Raw genomic sequence first — 16,001 nt, forward strand, 5'->3', positions numbered from 1 at the left:
GCTTACTTACTAAAAATAAAAGGAAGGACCACCATTTCATAATTGCACTTTACAAATCAAACCAGAATAACATTTTAAAGATTGTTTTCTGGTAATTTACCTATTGCTGCATTTACCTCAATGCAATATTTCCATAAGTGGCAAGTATCTTGCTTATAATAAAGTTAAATAGGGCTAGTAATCAATTTCCACAGCAACCAAGAAGACCTAACGTGCAAATTTCTTTAATGAACAGCAAGAGGCCAATTACACGGACAAGTCTACAGTCAGTTGGTTTCTTCAACTGAAACTATTACACTCAAGTGGGAATTGCAAAGTTATTCAAGATTTACCAATCCAAGAGTGAGGGCAATTTTTCAGTAGGACATGTTGTCAATGAGAATCTTAATAGTGTTAAAACAACACACTTTATACATATATTTGCATATATGATGCTCCCAAATGCAGCAAAATGTTAACTTAATTTTTAGATGAATGCAAACGGAGATGGCCAGATTCTCAAGTAATTCTATTTAAGAATAGTATTCAACATTATTTATTTTTTTCAAATGTCTAGATTGGCCTTATTACAGAAAGCAATTTAAATTACATCTCTGTAATTAACCTTGTTTTTGACTTGGGAGTACATGCACTGATACTGAGAAGCAAGGTGAAAATCCAATAAAATAAATCTGTCGAAGATTCTTATAATTATATGGCAGGCTAAAGTTACTGGGATTCTAATTATGTACAAAGAGTGTGTCTGAGAATTTAGTATCTAGAGATATTTTCATAAAAATAATTAAGGGTTGTAGACGAACCACATTACAATTGATACTCGGTGAATCTTCGGCGTACAGAGCTTAATAGCATTAAACCTTTTCATTTGTAGAATGATCTCCAGTATTTCAAGATGGCCGACATTTTTATTAGCCCTATCGACCCTCTCCATTTTCCTGATCCAGTGTCAGAGTGTATTGAAGATAGCAACTTCCATAAAACATATTTAGCATGTTGACGGCTGATTATGGGGTAACTGGATAATTTGTGTGTTTATAACTGAAACCTGACAATTGTTTAGATCTCTCTAGAGGTTCCCTCCGGCCTCGAGACTCTTTATGACTGTTTAGAAGAATGTAGTAATAATAACCTGCATACAACCAGACGGTAGATCTCTATGCTACCTTGCCAAGGAGCCATTTATTACGAGTTTATGCATGGGGTCTTCAAAGTGCAGCTTTTAGAGGTTCAGCCATTTATTTCGCTTCATTACACCTCAGAAGAATTCTGTAGCTACAATGAGCTAACGACACATTCGTGAGAAATGGAATGGAACTGCAGAGAAAGCACACCACAGCAAACCAAGATAGGAACCAGGTCACGACAGGCCAGGTGGGAGAACCAGTGGCTGCTGACACGTCTCCCCTTCAGGGGTCAGATCCATCGCCTTGCTTACCTGTCTGACCCAGCATGCCTCAGCCATACATGCAAATTGTTATCATCGCTGCTTTATTCGTGAAACGTGTTTTTTAAATTAAAGGAGTCATTACCCAAAGTAAGCAACCTCCATGACATTTGAGCATGCACAGCATCTGAACATTCACATTTACGTCCTCGAGAAACAGAGCCAACGAGTTGCATTCAATATGGAAACGCATACTTCTTTTTTCAAGGCACCTATACAAAAATAGCTGTGGCTTGCCATTTCAGGCACCGAGTCATCTGTTAAGCCTGGGTAATCGGCATCCCCCACCCCTGCCATCCGGTCTGACTTCCGCATTTCTTCAACCCACTTCCGTCCCTCTCACTGTCAATCTTCATGTGTGGGGTGCGTTACGAATATGAGTTGGCTTATCTTAGTAGTATCGGACACTGGATACACCTCCCCTGTTCCTTTATTTTGGATTAAAAAAAAAAATGCTTTCCTGGGTGTAAAAAGTTGTTTTAAAACAAAAAGGAGGAAATGGGGTGCTTGAAATTGAGATAACCCTGCAGGATCATCTTCCGGTTGTCTTCCTATGAGTTAGAAGAAACCATAGCCTCACGGACAAGACCATGAGAAGCTTGCACGGGGAGTGTACGTGTGAACATGCAAGGTGTTCTGTCGCAGGGATTACGAGAGCTATGTACAAACAAAGCTTATCATTTTCTTTGTGTCTTAGCAGAGAAGGGCAAGAGGTTCGCATGAACTAGACTTAACTGTTCATCCTCTCTCTACGTGGCCCCGTGTTTTGCTTCATCATGGGACTTAACTTTTTGGGTGCCGCCTACCCAGCAGTCATGCATGTACACCAAGACTGGACGAGAATCTCGTCTCTCATCAGCTAAGTTAAATTCCAAGTAGCCGTCAAGCACGAGAAGAAAGACCCTTACCTGTCACTGTAGGCAGCGGCAGTGGCAGGGGTAGGCTGGGCGTAGCGGTATGCAGCATAACCACCCTAAAACACAAGGAGAAACTGGACTTAGGAATGCCAAGGAGCCCGACTCGGGGACACCCGACTGTGAAACCACACCAGTACGGCAATTACCCAAATCTAACCATCTAAAGTGGAAGTTAATGAAAGCTTAGTATCAAAGCGGAAGTACAAAACACACCAGAGAGACAGGAGGTTGAATACCAACCCCGGCTGGATGTTAAAGGTTAGCTGGTATAAGCATATCCCCAAGGGAGAACCCAGACACCTGTGAAGGACATGAACCTAAGTGTTAACGGTGATCGTCCTGGGCTGGGCAGGATTATGAGAGATCATTTAAACACTCTCGATACTTGGCTGAACTTTCCAGATTTTCCAAACTGATTATACCTTACCTTTACTTATTAGCGATTAACTTATATTTCAGTCAAACGATCTTTGATTACTTTCTTAAACATCCAAATAGGTCAAGCTAATGTCCTCTTGTCTTATTCTTACACTTATTTAAACAAAATAATCCTTGGACTGAAAGTTTATTAGTAATCTCTTGCCTATATAGTTGTTTAAGCACTAAAGCAACTGAAGACAGTCCTTAGCTTTCTACATGTTACACAATTATTTTGAAAAAGAAATGGAAAACGCTTCTTAAAAATGCTGTCTTTGGGCTAAAGATATCACACTGATTCAGATGGGAAATTTGGTGTGGAGAATATGATAAAGTATTCCAATTTGTAAATAAAATCATTAAGAGAGAAAAAATCTGAAAAAAAAATTAACATTTAGTTGTATGTACCAGTAATTGCAATTGTTCAATTAAGCAGAGGACAAGCAAATGGGCATATTTGAAAGGAATTGTGTTCAGTGGAGCATTGATTATCACACTGTGAAAATAACAGAGCTTCTTGCTCAGCCAACCACAGCGATACATCAACCATTGTCGAATGATCTCGGCACAATTAACAAACAGGATCCAGTCTCTACCGATCACATAGGGACCATTCAGGTTCTAATTAGAATATACAGTCCCATACTCCTCTGAGGGAAAGGTTCTCACCCCCACCAAAGGGGCAACTCAGGACAGATTACTGTGTTGGAGGACGTCTGACAGTAAAATTACAGGTATGTTAGTGGGTACCTAACAGCAGAATCGCAAATGGAGGGGTTCATTATATTTGGCTCCATATACTATAGGGAAAAACCAAGTAGTAGGATATAAGATAGATGAATGGGGAAACTACAAAAGGCATATTTCAAAATGTAGATTAAACTGATCTTAGTAGTTTACATCTACCAACCACAGCTAATTTTCACAGTAAGCTTATTGTCACTTACATAGCAATTCTAAAAGCTAATTTATCTCCAAACAAGTTCGTTCTTTGGCTCAGTCCCGGAGAAGACACATCCAAGACATCCTGACAGATAATCACCAATAATTTGGAGCCAGTTTTTTTTTAAAAAAAGTCTCCCTTGAAAAACAATGTAAAAAAAAAAAACAACAAAAAAAAATAGGTCTTAGCCAGACAGCACCAAATGTTCCAAACACCGTGTTCTCTAATTAGGAAGGGGGACGATAAATGTGCTGAGGCATTTATGTAAAGGCAAAGCAGTTGTCATACCGGCACCAAGCTCAGATACCAACTGATGGGCTGAGGGGAAAGTAGGTCACCAGATTTCTGGAGCCATTCTTTTCATCTGCTTGTCCTTGGCTCTCCTGATGTATCCAGAAAGACCCAGGTATGCAGGTTTGTGTAAGAAACTTAATGAGGGAAGAGGGGGCTGGAACTGGCTAGCTGATTGCTAGGAGGGAGGTGTCAGCTGCACCTAGCTGAAAGCTTTGAGTGGAGAAAGAGTGAGAGAGTGTGTGTGTGTGTGTGTGTGTGTGTGTGTGTGTGTGTGTGTGTGTGTGTGTGTGTGTCTTCTCTCACTCCCAGTAGAAAAAAAAGAAAACAAAGTTATTGCCAAGATATTTGCATCAAGTACCATGCCAGTAAATCATGATTGGGTGATTGAATTTGGTCCCAGCAAAGATGTCTAGCAACATCCCAATGGTGAACTCTGTTTAACTCTGTAGGTCTCACTCAGCTTCCTCAGTAGTTTTTGTCAATGAAATCAGATAGCAAGTTTGATATGTGGGAAAAACGGGAGCAGTGCAAATAGAAGGTGACTAAAATGAACCTCTCTCGCTCCCAGGTCGACCGGGATCTGCTGTGCACCTGGGATCCGTCTGCACAACAGATGTGCTCATCTCTGAAGCTTTGAGAAGGATGCATCTTCTACACATGTGCCTAAGACTTAGCCATTTAGAGACCTTGGTGTGTGTTTCCACGCAGGACAGGCACAAGTGGTCAGTGCCCTGATGCTTATCTTCATTAATAAAGAATTTGTTCACAAGCATTCCCAATTCGAGAGTCAAAGTCGTAGTTTGCTAAAGTCTGTAGGGCCAGTGGAAAGACTGTGACCTTGATCAGAGGTCTCCCTGTTGTCCAGCAGACCTCTTGGTGATAATGAAAATAATGTCTATCTGTGCTGTCTGATATAGTAGCCATTTGTCCTGAGCGACTACTGAACGCTTGAAATGTGGCTGGTACAACGAACTGAATTTTTAATTTATTGAATTTTAGTTCACTTGAATTTAAATGTGAACAGCCACATGGGGCTGGTGGCTACTCTGTTGGAGTCTCGGTCTATGAGATCCCTATAATATGTAACAATTGAGAAAAGAGAAGGATTAGGTAGCCTGATATCTCCATATCTATACATTGCATTGTCTTCCTCTGCTATTTTTCTTCTGTATGAAATCCATATCAGGGGACTAACAGAGTTGTGTGTTAACTCGGTGTCTGTGTGCATACACTGTAAAATGATCAAAACAATACAAATTGCTTTAATTTGCCTTTCTAACAGGTAACTGTAATCAATTTTATTGCTCTACATTTTGCAGCTCGCTGAGCATAGCCAGAGCTTCTGCAGGGTTCTGTGGTAATGTCTGAAAAAGAAATGCTCCCTTCCATTTGCTGTCACCAACCCGTGTTCGTGTTGGAACTGGTCCTCTTAGATCTCAGGACAAAAATGCATCCTTGACAGTTAGTTAGATTTTTCCCACCTCCAAACCAAAAGAAAAAGGGGAGACAAACAAAACACAGTTCTACTCTCCCTGCTCATAAAACATACCTTTTTTATTTTATTTTTTTTTACATGCTAGGCAGCAAAATCTAAATGTGACCTGATAGAAAATAGAAATTTTAAATGGGCATTATGGATTGCCTCTTCCACCCAAGCCACCGTCACCAGACGGGGCCATCAAAGATACCGGCTCTTCTGGTCTGAAACTTTGTTCCTTCATTAGCGAGATCCGTTGGGGGAAATTACTAATGAACGACCTCTAATGAGTCTCCAAAAAAGCATTTTCAAAAGTGTGGTTGGTGGGATCCCCACAGCGGCAGGGGAAGGAAAGGTTCCATGACCAAGAGAGCTTCGGGAAAGGCTGAGTTCAACAAAACGGAGTTAGCTGGTTACTTCGTTTGCGAAAACTCCTAATGCGATGTTGAGAGTTACGGATCTCAATCACATGTCAAAGTCAAGGTAAATCACGTTTCAACTTTAGAGCGTACCTTTGGAAAACGAAGCTCCAATATCCAAATGGTGATTGACTTAGGAAGAGAGGTAAAGCGTGTGTGTGGCAGGGACGTGGGGGCAAGTGGAACTGGGTGTGTGTGTCTCCCGTTAGCAAAGTGGTGATGGGTGTAATCACGGATAGAGACCTTCTTTCTGAGACTATTCAAGGATCCCACTTGAATATCGCAAAAACAGGTGGATTGGTGAATATATAATTAACTCAACATTTCATTGATAAAAACAACAGTTATAAGAACATTTGCAAAATGAAAAACCTAAATAGAAATCATTACTCCCTAATTTATCTGCATCATCCATTCGGCTCTTTTCGAAGTGTGGCAAGTTTTCTTGAAATGTGAAAATAAAAGTTCAGCTCAGGAATTTTAATTATTTTGCTCCCTCTTTGGTGCAAGTACCCATTTTTTCATAGTAGACTCTTTATTAAAACTTGATTAATTTTTGCAGTAAAAAAATGTATTTTCTTAATTGAATTAATACTGAACAAAAATGATAATTGCCGGTTATAAGGAAACCCATGTAATAAAACTCCCACTGCTCATCCTTAGTTTTACATTCTCCTTTCATTTTTATTTGACAGTTTTAATGTTGGCTGTAGACCAAATTTGGAGACTCAGCCAGCTATACTCCAATGGATGTGTAGATCTTTTTCCTCCTGCAAATTTGTTCATTCGGGAGTTGCTTCGGCAGTGAAAAATAGGTTTGAAAGCGATAGCAGTCGGTGTGAAATAAATTTATAAGAAGCTACAATGACACCAGGGAAAGATATATTAGTTATGCTGGCCCTCAATGCTAGATGCAGATGAGGTTTTTTTTTTTTTTTGTTTTGTGTGTCAAATGTAGAGTGAGATGGTGGTTTTTTTTTTTTTTTTTTTTTTTTTTTTAATTTAACCATTCCAGTTGACTCTTGGAACCTACTCAAATTTTTCTTAGACAATTGGTTCGATGAAACCCTAGAATTCTTTTTTCACTGAACATATATTAATCGAGTCCGGATACATTTTAAGCCAAGAAATTTATAGTCAAGTCAGACTCCCATTTGGATATACTCAAGATCTAGCAAAGAGGAGACATTGGAGGATGAGCATGTCTATTCTAGAAGAATTCACATCAAAACTGGAAAATTCAGTTAAGTCTTTCTTCCTTCTATGTTAGAGGACACCTCGCTCCCCCAAAACAGTCTTGTTAGTAGGATTTCACAGCAAACCCACAACCAGAGTGATGACTTTCTCCACCAGTCCAGATTTCATACCTGCAGCAATTTATTGCCATACACAGGCTCTTGATACACTACTCTATAAGGAAACAGAAATGTAATGTTTTCAATGCAAAAATGAAATAAATAAAATAAAATGCATAAGTCAGACAGAAATTCCGGAGCAATTCATTTACAAGTTTGCTTCTCTTCACTCAAGACCTGAGAGTGAGCTACTGACCAATCATAGCTGTAAATCTCTGTAACTGAGGGCATCAAGGAGGTGGCGCTGGGATCAATAAGCACTTGCTGAATTTGTGTCATAACCCGTGTTTCTTTTTAAGGGAGGAAAAAAAAGATACTTTCATGGCTTCTTACCCTTCCAAGCATAGTCCGATGGTTCGAGTTAACTATTTCGAATTTCTTTCTCGAGCTCACGATTGGAATTCTCTAGAATACCTGAGCATTTAACCTGGATGCCTAATCATTGAGGCAGTTAAGATAAAAGGTCTGTAGCAGCTGTATTTTTAAAATTTAGTTGCGACTAACAACAGAGAGAACACAATCGTATTTCATGAATTGAAGCACACGGTGCTACCGAAGCTATGCTGAGTGGATGTGACTAGAAAAAGTGTGTGTGTCTGTGTGTGTGTGTGTGTGTGCGCGCACACATGGTGCTACCGAAGCTATGCTGAGTAGATGTGACTAGAAAAAGTGTGTGTGTGTCTGTGTGTGTGTGTGTGCGCGTGCGTGCGTGAGCATGGGTCCAGAAAAGCTACTTAACGTGTCATCACTTCCCTCCAGTCTAAAACTGACAAGATCTCAATAGAACCCAGGGATGGACCGGGAGGCAATCTGTGGACGTGGGAGTGATTCATGGGTGCGGCTAACCTGCTGGGCGGGCGGTTCTAGCTTGAAGTGAAAATTGCCAGTTCCGAGGCAGATCTCCAGGTGAACACTGAAAGAGATTCAGGGACCTGCCTCATGGAGGTATCTATTTTTAATTTTTTTTTACTGTGTGCATATTATATATATTGTCTTGTGTAGTCTGGCTTTCTTTTCCCATTCGGTTTCACTTAACCTTCCTCTTTAAGTTAAAATCTAAAAGTTCTAGTTCTCTCTCTCTCCCTCTTCCCAGTTTCCTTTGCTCATTCGAATGCTTCAGGTACAGATCTTACTCCCCAGGGGCCTGCCACCCATTACTCTGTCACCTCTCACCCTCCTCCTTTCCTTTTTCCCGTCTTTGTCGAAGTTTGTTCGGCGAGGGCCACGGGGTTATCCTGTTGGCTCGGGGCTTGACCTCTGTAGCTAGATTATGAGGGCGCAAACCCCAGTGTCAGTGAAAATGTCTGGACAAATTTTATCACTTCTTTTCTAAAAAAAAAAACAAACAAAAAGTTTCCTATTCTAAAAATAAAAGTGATGAGACCCCTTCCTTCTGAGGCCATGATGAGGGATGTAAGGGCTGAGCGTCTGGTCTCACATGGCGGGTGCGTGACCTCTTGATAGGCCGTCGCCTCCCGCTGTGGTGACTGACCAGCCTGATGCCGACCTTCGGCTGGCTCACTCCGAAAGCAGGATCTCTGGAATTAAGGACGTGGGGTTTTATTACTTGGAGAATTTCCGCTTTGCAGCTTTCTGTGTTCCCCAAGCTCCTGACACTTCCTCCTGAGCTCGAGCGTGGGTGAAATGAGGACACCTCTTTGTTTTAAGATCCACGGATGGCAGAGTGACATGAATTCAGAAATAATTGTGTTTCGCCATGGTGTCAACCAAGAACTTGTTATGACAGAATTTAGGAATGATGTAAAAATGGCCCCGGAATCTCGTCGAGGTGTATTTGCTAGGCGGACTGAAGGCTGCACTGACTGCTAAGGGAGCGTAGGGCTCTCTGAACACAAGGGAATGAGTTAATGTTTGTCTTGTCTATCACCTCCTCCCTCATCTCTCTTCCCCTGTCTTCTCTTCCCTCTTGCCTCTTCCCGTTGCCCAGAACTCCACTGTCTTACCCCAGTTTCTACTGATAGTTTATCTATTCATTTTTTATAGTTCTATTATCAATTCCTTCTTTCCATGGTCAAAGGTTACCTTTTAATCCAATGCCGTATCTTTTGAAATCGCCCGGAGTGGGTGAAGATAAGTGTCTTGGCTAAGTTCAGTTAAACAATACTTATTTTCAGCTCCCCGATCAATTCTGGCCTCATGAGATCTACAGCTTCGGCCCTAAATTAAATGGATTGCTCTGTAGGTCCACGGAACTTAAGACTTTCTAATTCACTTTTCATTTTTTTTTTTTTTTACGCCTACAGCACCTGGTCTTCCTAGGTGGTCTCCCATCCAAGTACTAACCGGGCCCGACCCTGCTTAGGAGCTTCCGTTGTTTTGAACCTTAGTTGCTGGCTCACGGCATCTCCTAACAAGTCTCCTTGAGCAATGAGCCCGCTCCAGCACTTTTAGGGCATCTATGCTCGCCTCTCCCTCTCTCCTCCATCCTCTCTTCTCTGTACAGCTTAAGAAGGAACTTGGGGCAGGAAGCCTGCAGGCCTTTCAAATCAGAAACACCCCAGGGCTCCCGCATCAGGTGGGAGGGATGGGAAGACCTTGGACGACGAAGAGGAGGGGTGGGAGAGAGCGGCGTGCACAGAAAAGGGCACGCCCTCTGGCGCATGCGCCGGCAACCTTGCTGTTGAGCTGCTCTGCTATGCTGCTGCCAGAGCTGAGAACGACCAAGTAGAAAAAACTGGAGAGTAGAGTCCCCTTGACTTCGTAAGCGTAACCTAAGCGAGCAGCTTATTCCTCTGCCTAATACAATTAAAAAGAAACAACTGGTTTAAACCTATTAGACGTGACTGATGTGTCTAACACATGTCCCGGGTCCTCTTCGAATTGCCTTAGACCTATTTATTGTGCACTATTTCTAATGAGATTGAAGGGGCACTTCCTTTAAATAAAACAGAACCTCACGCGCTCATCTATGAACCTGTTTAATAATTATTTCTTTAAGAAATGGAGCTCTGAGGACATGCACATGCATCAGAAAATATCGATATCTCAAGGGAGGTGGGAGAAGCAGCTTGAAAAAAAGCACATTCGAGATTATAATACTCTTCTAGCCAGGATGAACCCTGCTCCGTACACTCTAGAGTACAAGAAATCATCCTATTCTTTCTTGCCCTTAAATTAACTTAAGGCCATCATGAGCCCTTGTTTTACTGCTGGATGGTGGCAGGCCAGTCCATCACTGTCCCCCACAGGCACGCACGACTCAGCAGCAATATTCCGAAGTTTGCATCTTAAACAAAGTGCAACATTAAGAAAGGTCTTCAAGGTCTGAACTATTTCTTGGAAAGAAGACAAAAACATGTACTGGGTAAATAAAACTCAAAGTTCATATTCTAGTTGGTTTTTCTATCACCTAATGGCCTATTTGGAACTGCCCCCTGAAAAATCTTATTGTCCTTATAAAATGAACAGCAGGAAAATGATATATATATTTTGAGGGGGCTACTTGGGTGGCTTGAAAAGGGTGAGACGAAGAGTTTTCTAAACTTAGACACTAGGAAATTTAGGACGTGATGCTATTGACGTAATGCCCTTCAACTAAACTCACCCAGACACCTGTAGGGGACGTACTGCTGGGCCCGATGAGCTTTGCCTATATACGATGAATTGGTAGGAAATAAAAGCTCCTAAAAGAACTGAGAGCACAAAGGAACTTTTTTGAGATTTCCTCCCTGAGAGGAAGTTCTCGTTCCTTCTTTGTGTGGATGTTGGTGTATTTATTGTCTTCTGAGTCTCTCTGCTTTCTCTGTTTGCCTTGTTCTCGGGGATTTTTATTTGTCCCAACCAATCTGAACATACTCTGTCAACTACTCCAGTTATTATTTTCTTTATTTGTGAAATCTCACACCTTTAGCTTTCAGGCAATTTCTACTTCCTGCTATTCAAAAATCTATGGGGCAAGAAAAAGATGCCAGTTTGAAATCTCCATAGGACAGCACAAATTAATAAATGGATCCATTGTTGTCATTTGACAAATAACTCAACAAATGATTGTCATTTCACAGAGAGGTGAACAGTTAATAAATGGTAGCTAATATCATGTTTCTTTTTAACTAGGTTTAGTGACATCCACATTTTCCTTTGGGTGGGTGTTGATGGTGATAGTTTTCTTTTGGGTGGACTTTCCTTTTTCTAATTTCTTCGCCCCTTCTCTACTCCCTTCCATGTCCCATATTAAAAATAAAAGATCCTTAAACTTAGTTCCTCTATATGCAAGTCCACCCAGAGGATACACAGGGGGAGCGTGCAGACCGCTGTCGGGGTTCACTGGGCATCTAGCATGGATGAGATCCAGACTGCTCAACCCCAGCCTGCCTCTCTAGTTAAAATGGTATAAACTGAAAGTTTGAAAAAAGAGGACGTGAAAGCTACATGAAAAAGGAAATTGGTTGTTCACTGGGTAGATAAAAGACACGTAGGTTGTTCGTTCATTTTTTTATGGAAACCTACGGATTGTCATAAATGTACTTGATGCAGTAATAATATAACCCGACAAAATTCGTCACCAATGGAGATTAATACTATGTCTCAAAATTGTAATTGTTTGAAATTTTAAGGGAAGAAAAGTAAATGGCTAGTGTCCCATTTTCTAGTAAATAACATCATTTCGATTAGAAATATGTTTTTATTTTTCTTGTTGTCTAGTCTTTAAAACAGTAAGTATGATCCCAGTGAACTTATTTGAGGTCACCTTGTAATAAAAAGTATGGGATTTAGAAAATACCCTCGATCTTGACCATTTATTTTAAATTGTGTTTATTCCAAGTCATTTTCATAACATTGCTGCTAATATCATAAAGCGAGAGAATAACTATTTCTAGATCAATTTAGGTAAATTTGATTATGGTCCCTATAACGAGAAACATCTTATTCTTTTCTAAAAGTCAACAAGTTAACAAAGTGGTCCCATTTAACAAACAATCTCGAATTTAACCAACAGCTTTAAGTCAGGTAACTGTTCTAGGGCAATGGAGAAATAAGGGGTTGAAGAAAATAAAGGTTTAAAGCTCAAGGTGGCATAGATTTTGTCAGGAGATGATTCTTGCTGAAATCATTGAGAGAGAGAGAAAGAGAGAGAGATCTTTCTAGGGCTTTTCAATATATTTCTAAGAAAACAATGAAAACATCAGCCATGAAAATATCTTTTAACCCTCTGCGGCAGGTAACTACAGCTGTTATCTTAAATATTATACGGAAAATACGAAGACCATACTGAGAACTTTAGAGAGAATTTCTTTTTGCACGGGGGTGGGTCTTAATATGACATGAGAGAAACGCCACCTTTTTTGGGGGATGTGGTGGGGTGCTTGCATCTATTCTGAAGTTGATCAAGGAGTTAATTCCACTCACTCAGGGGCACGTGATGGATGCTATCGTGAGCAGAGGGCCTGCTGCCTCGCGCGTCTCTCGGACTCCTTCCCACAGACCCGGAAGAGGAAACGGATGGCCCCGAGCAGAGAGCTTCCCAGCAAACTTGTAAAAGGAATGACTCCGGGAAGAAACAGGGATGGCATGCACGTTAATGGATACTTACATAAATGTCTGCACCATAAAATCCATCCTGGTAAACAACACTGCAAGGGCGCACACACAAAGAGAAACGTCCATATTAGTGCATTTCCCCATGCAGACACACCAACCCCGGCACTGGCGAAGTTAGTCTGGTCACGAGATCCAAAACACGGAAACCGAGGACAGTTGGAGGTTAAGGAGGTTGGAGACCACGGCAGTCGATCAGGCCGAGAAAATTAGGCTGGGGTTCGGTGCTGGCCCCGAATCAGGACGTGGAGGTGTGCTGGGTACCAGGCTTCCCACCCTTTCGGGAGGGGGGGCGCAGAAATGCAAAGAGGGTTGAGGTTTAATGTAAGTGGCCTAGACAGATATGAGCGTCGGAGTTTGTTCGCGTTCGGTCAAACCACATGGCCCTCCCTGCCCTGGGGGAGGGGGTGAAATCCGCTGCTTAAAATATATGATCGATAAGGGTACGGGCACAGACCGTCACGGTTTCAATCTAGGTTATAGCCAAATGACCTTAGGGGAGGTGGACGACACAAACGAGTTCAGAAAAGTTCTTCTGTATATTTGGTAATTCTCTACGCCACTTGTTCATGGTAAATGTAGGAGAATATCTCTAATTATATGTGTGTATGTGTGCAAAAATATGTGTATACATGTGTTTTGTGTGTGTGAATGCGTATGTGTGTTAGTGTGTATTTGTCATGCATGTGTGTGCATACATGTGTACACTCTGCCCATGTGCATAAGCACATGTGTACATGAATGTATGTGTGAAATTTGTCATGCATGTGTGTGCATACATGTGTCCCTGTGTACACCCTGCCCACGTGCATAAGCACATGTGTACATGAATGTATGTGTGATGCATGCATTAGTGTTTGCACATGTGTGTGCTCATGTGTGCATATGTGTGCATGTACATGCATCTGTGTGTATATTTGCATAAATTATATCCAGACGAAGCAAAGCCCCACATTAGGAATGAACGTGAAACTCCCAGCAGCTTTCTGGTCACTGTCCATACAGTTATCCCAGAGAGCAAGGACTTCGCAAGGGGAGAGAAAAAAGATCCTAGAATTCTCCAGAAGTTTCTTGGTATGTTCCTTGAGTGAAACAGCTAGGAAAGAAAGCTCACAGATATGTGATTATGGGAAACTAACTTAAAGTCCCTAAGCATTAAAATAGGCATAAACGAGGGGTCATGTGTAGCTTGCACACCTCACAGGCTTCTGTGAGGGTCGCAGGAGACCTTAAATATAAAAACGCGTGTTTCTGAATGCATGTTTTCCAAAGGATGGTAGCTGTAATTAATAACGTGCCCTAATGTCTCCCCATGGAGTTTATAGATGATTTATGATCCTGGCACAGGACCAATGAATTCCTCCGTTGAATGGAGCTGTGGTTCTAACAGAAGCACAACTTTGATTACCAAAGGATGCCAGCAGGTTTCAACAGCAGAGCAGACCCACACGCAAGCCAAGCATAGTGAGCCAAGGGAAGACACTTCACGACACACACACACTCATACGCAAAGGCACGCGCGCGCGCGCACGGCAGCGACACTGGCTTGCTGGAGAACACTGCAGTGCGCTTCTCAGAGCTTTTCAGCGCTGACTGGCAAAACCCCAAGTACCATCGTCCTTAAAACGGTGGCAGGGATGTCACACGCTAAGGAGGCTGGTAGGAGTGGCTTCCAGCTGTTTTCGCTTTGATCCGAGGGGCAGCAGCTCACGAGAGCACTCGTGGAGCGGCATAAAGCCCTAATCCCAGAGACCGAGGTGCGGGGCCTCCTGAGAGATGTGTTTCGAATTCTCTTTCAACATTTCCAACACGAAGAGAAAATGTCTGTTGGGGGTCAGACGGCAGGGCCGGCCTCTGCCATCAGGACTTGGAACACAGCTGATGCAATGGGGGGAGTGGGGGATGGGCAACCAGGATTTCACTCAGGCCTGGAACCACGGGGCTGATCACGCAGCCGTATCAAACAGCTCTGCCTTGTTCTTTCATGCCATCATGCCTCTGCACATGCTGTTCTGTGTGCCTTTTCTCCCAATACCTTCGTCCAAAAGCCGACCACCACCCAGGAGCCAAGTTAGATGGGACCCACGATGGCATCTGGGTCACGTTTCAGCCTCGCCAACCGGCAGCTATGTGCCTTTGGACTAATTACTTAAGCTATCTGAGCTTCATTGACTCATCTGTAAAATGGGGAAAGAAGGGCCCACCTCAAGGGAGGATTCGGCGAGATGAGGGCTGCAAAGTAATGAGCAATGTGCTTGACATCATAGCTCTAACTGAATGTCACCATGGCTATGAGCTTTATGCAGTGACCCACCTGAAGTGAAGTTATTTCCCACCCCTTCCCCCCCCAGTAAACGCCAGCATCACTATCTTTTGATCCTCACTTGGTCAAATATGAACTATTCATCAAATATTAAAGGTATTTGTGTATGGGGTCCATTTTGCCTCGAAAGTTGCACCCAAAAAGCTTACTCACTGTTCTATCCTGCTTATGCCTGACACATGACTCGTTACCCAGAAGATGTCAAACAAATATCTATTGAGTAAATATTGTCTGTATTTTAAAGGGGAGGTTGGGCATGAGAAGGTGACAGAAGGTCATACAGAGTAATTTATTTATCAACTCCAGGGAGAATTCAAAAGCAAATTAGGAGGATGGATCCTGCAGTCTCATTTGTTTCTGATCTGGTTTATTCAGCATCAGCGGCTGTTGTCAGTGGATGAGGAGAAGGCGATTAAAATTTAAAAATTGGACCCTGACTTAAGAGACCAGTGCAAGAGTTTAGATAGAACATGATCCAGTATGGCAAAAGTTAATATTTACCCAAATATTAATATATATTTGAATATGGGAAAGAATGCCTTTTTCTAAATATTTGTCGAGAGAGACCCCGTCTATCTGCTCCTGTGCAAATACAGGCATACCTTAGAGGTATCGCTGGCTCGGTTCCAGCGATACCTCTAAAAACAAAATGAGTGTCACAGTAAAGCGAGTTGTAACCTTTTTGCTGCTGAAGGGTCTTGCCTTTAGTTTGTACAAAATGCAACATCTGTGAAGCACAATAAAACAAGGTCTGTCTGTAATGGAGAGGAGCTGTGCCAGACCCGGAGGGCTATTCTGGGGGACCCCGCCATGTGGCCCAGCAGTGGCGGAGGCGGAGCTCTGGCTGGGAAGTGGC

The 16,001-nt window shown here is 42.2% G+C and overlaps 1 protein-coding gene across 2 annotated transcripts in view; it reads right to left on the bottom strand.

Annotated features, from left to right (window-relative positions):
- The window catches only part of RBFOX1 (RNA binding fox-1 homolog 1), a 345,800-nt gene that overhangs the window by 34,020 nt on the left and 295,779 nt on the right, over positions 1-16,001 (bottom strand). For both annotated transcript variants that reach the window (XM_006913843.1, XM_006913842.1), the window contains exons 11-14: positions 13,336-13,357; positions 13,208-13,242; positions 7,279-7,321; positions 2,353-2,417 (exon numbers count right to left, since the gene is read on the bottom strand). In XM_006913843.1, the coding sequence (XP_006913905.1) occupies positions 2,353-2,417; positions 7,279-7,321; positions 13,208-13,242; positions 13,336-13,357 (165 nt within the window). The remainder of the gene's footprint in view (positions 1-2,352; positions 2,418-7,278; positions 7,322-13,207; positions 13,243-13,335; positions 13,358-16,001) is intronic.

Source organism: Pteropus alecto, unplaced genomic scaffold (assembly GCF_000325575.1).
Source record: "Pteropus alecto unplaced genomic scaffold, ASM32557v1 scaffold44, whole genome shotgun sequence".
NCBI lineage: Eukaryota > Metazoa > Chordata > Mammalia > Chiroptera > Pteropodidae > Pteropus > Pteropus alecto.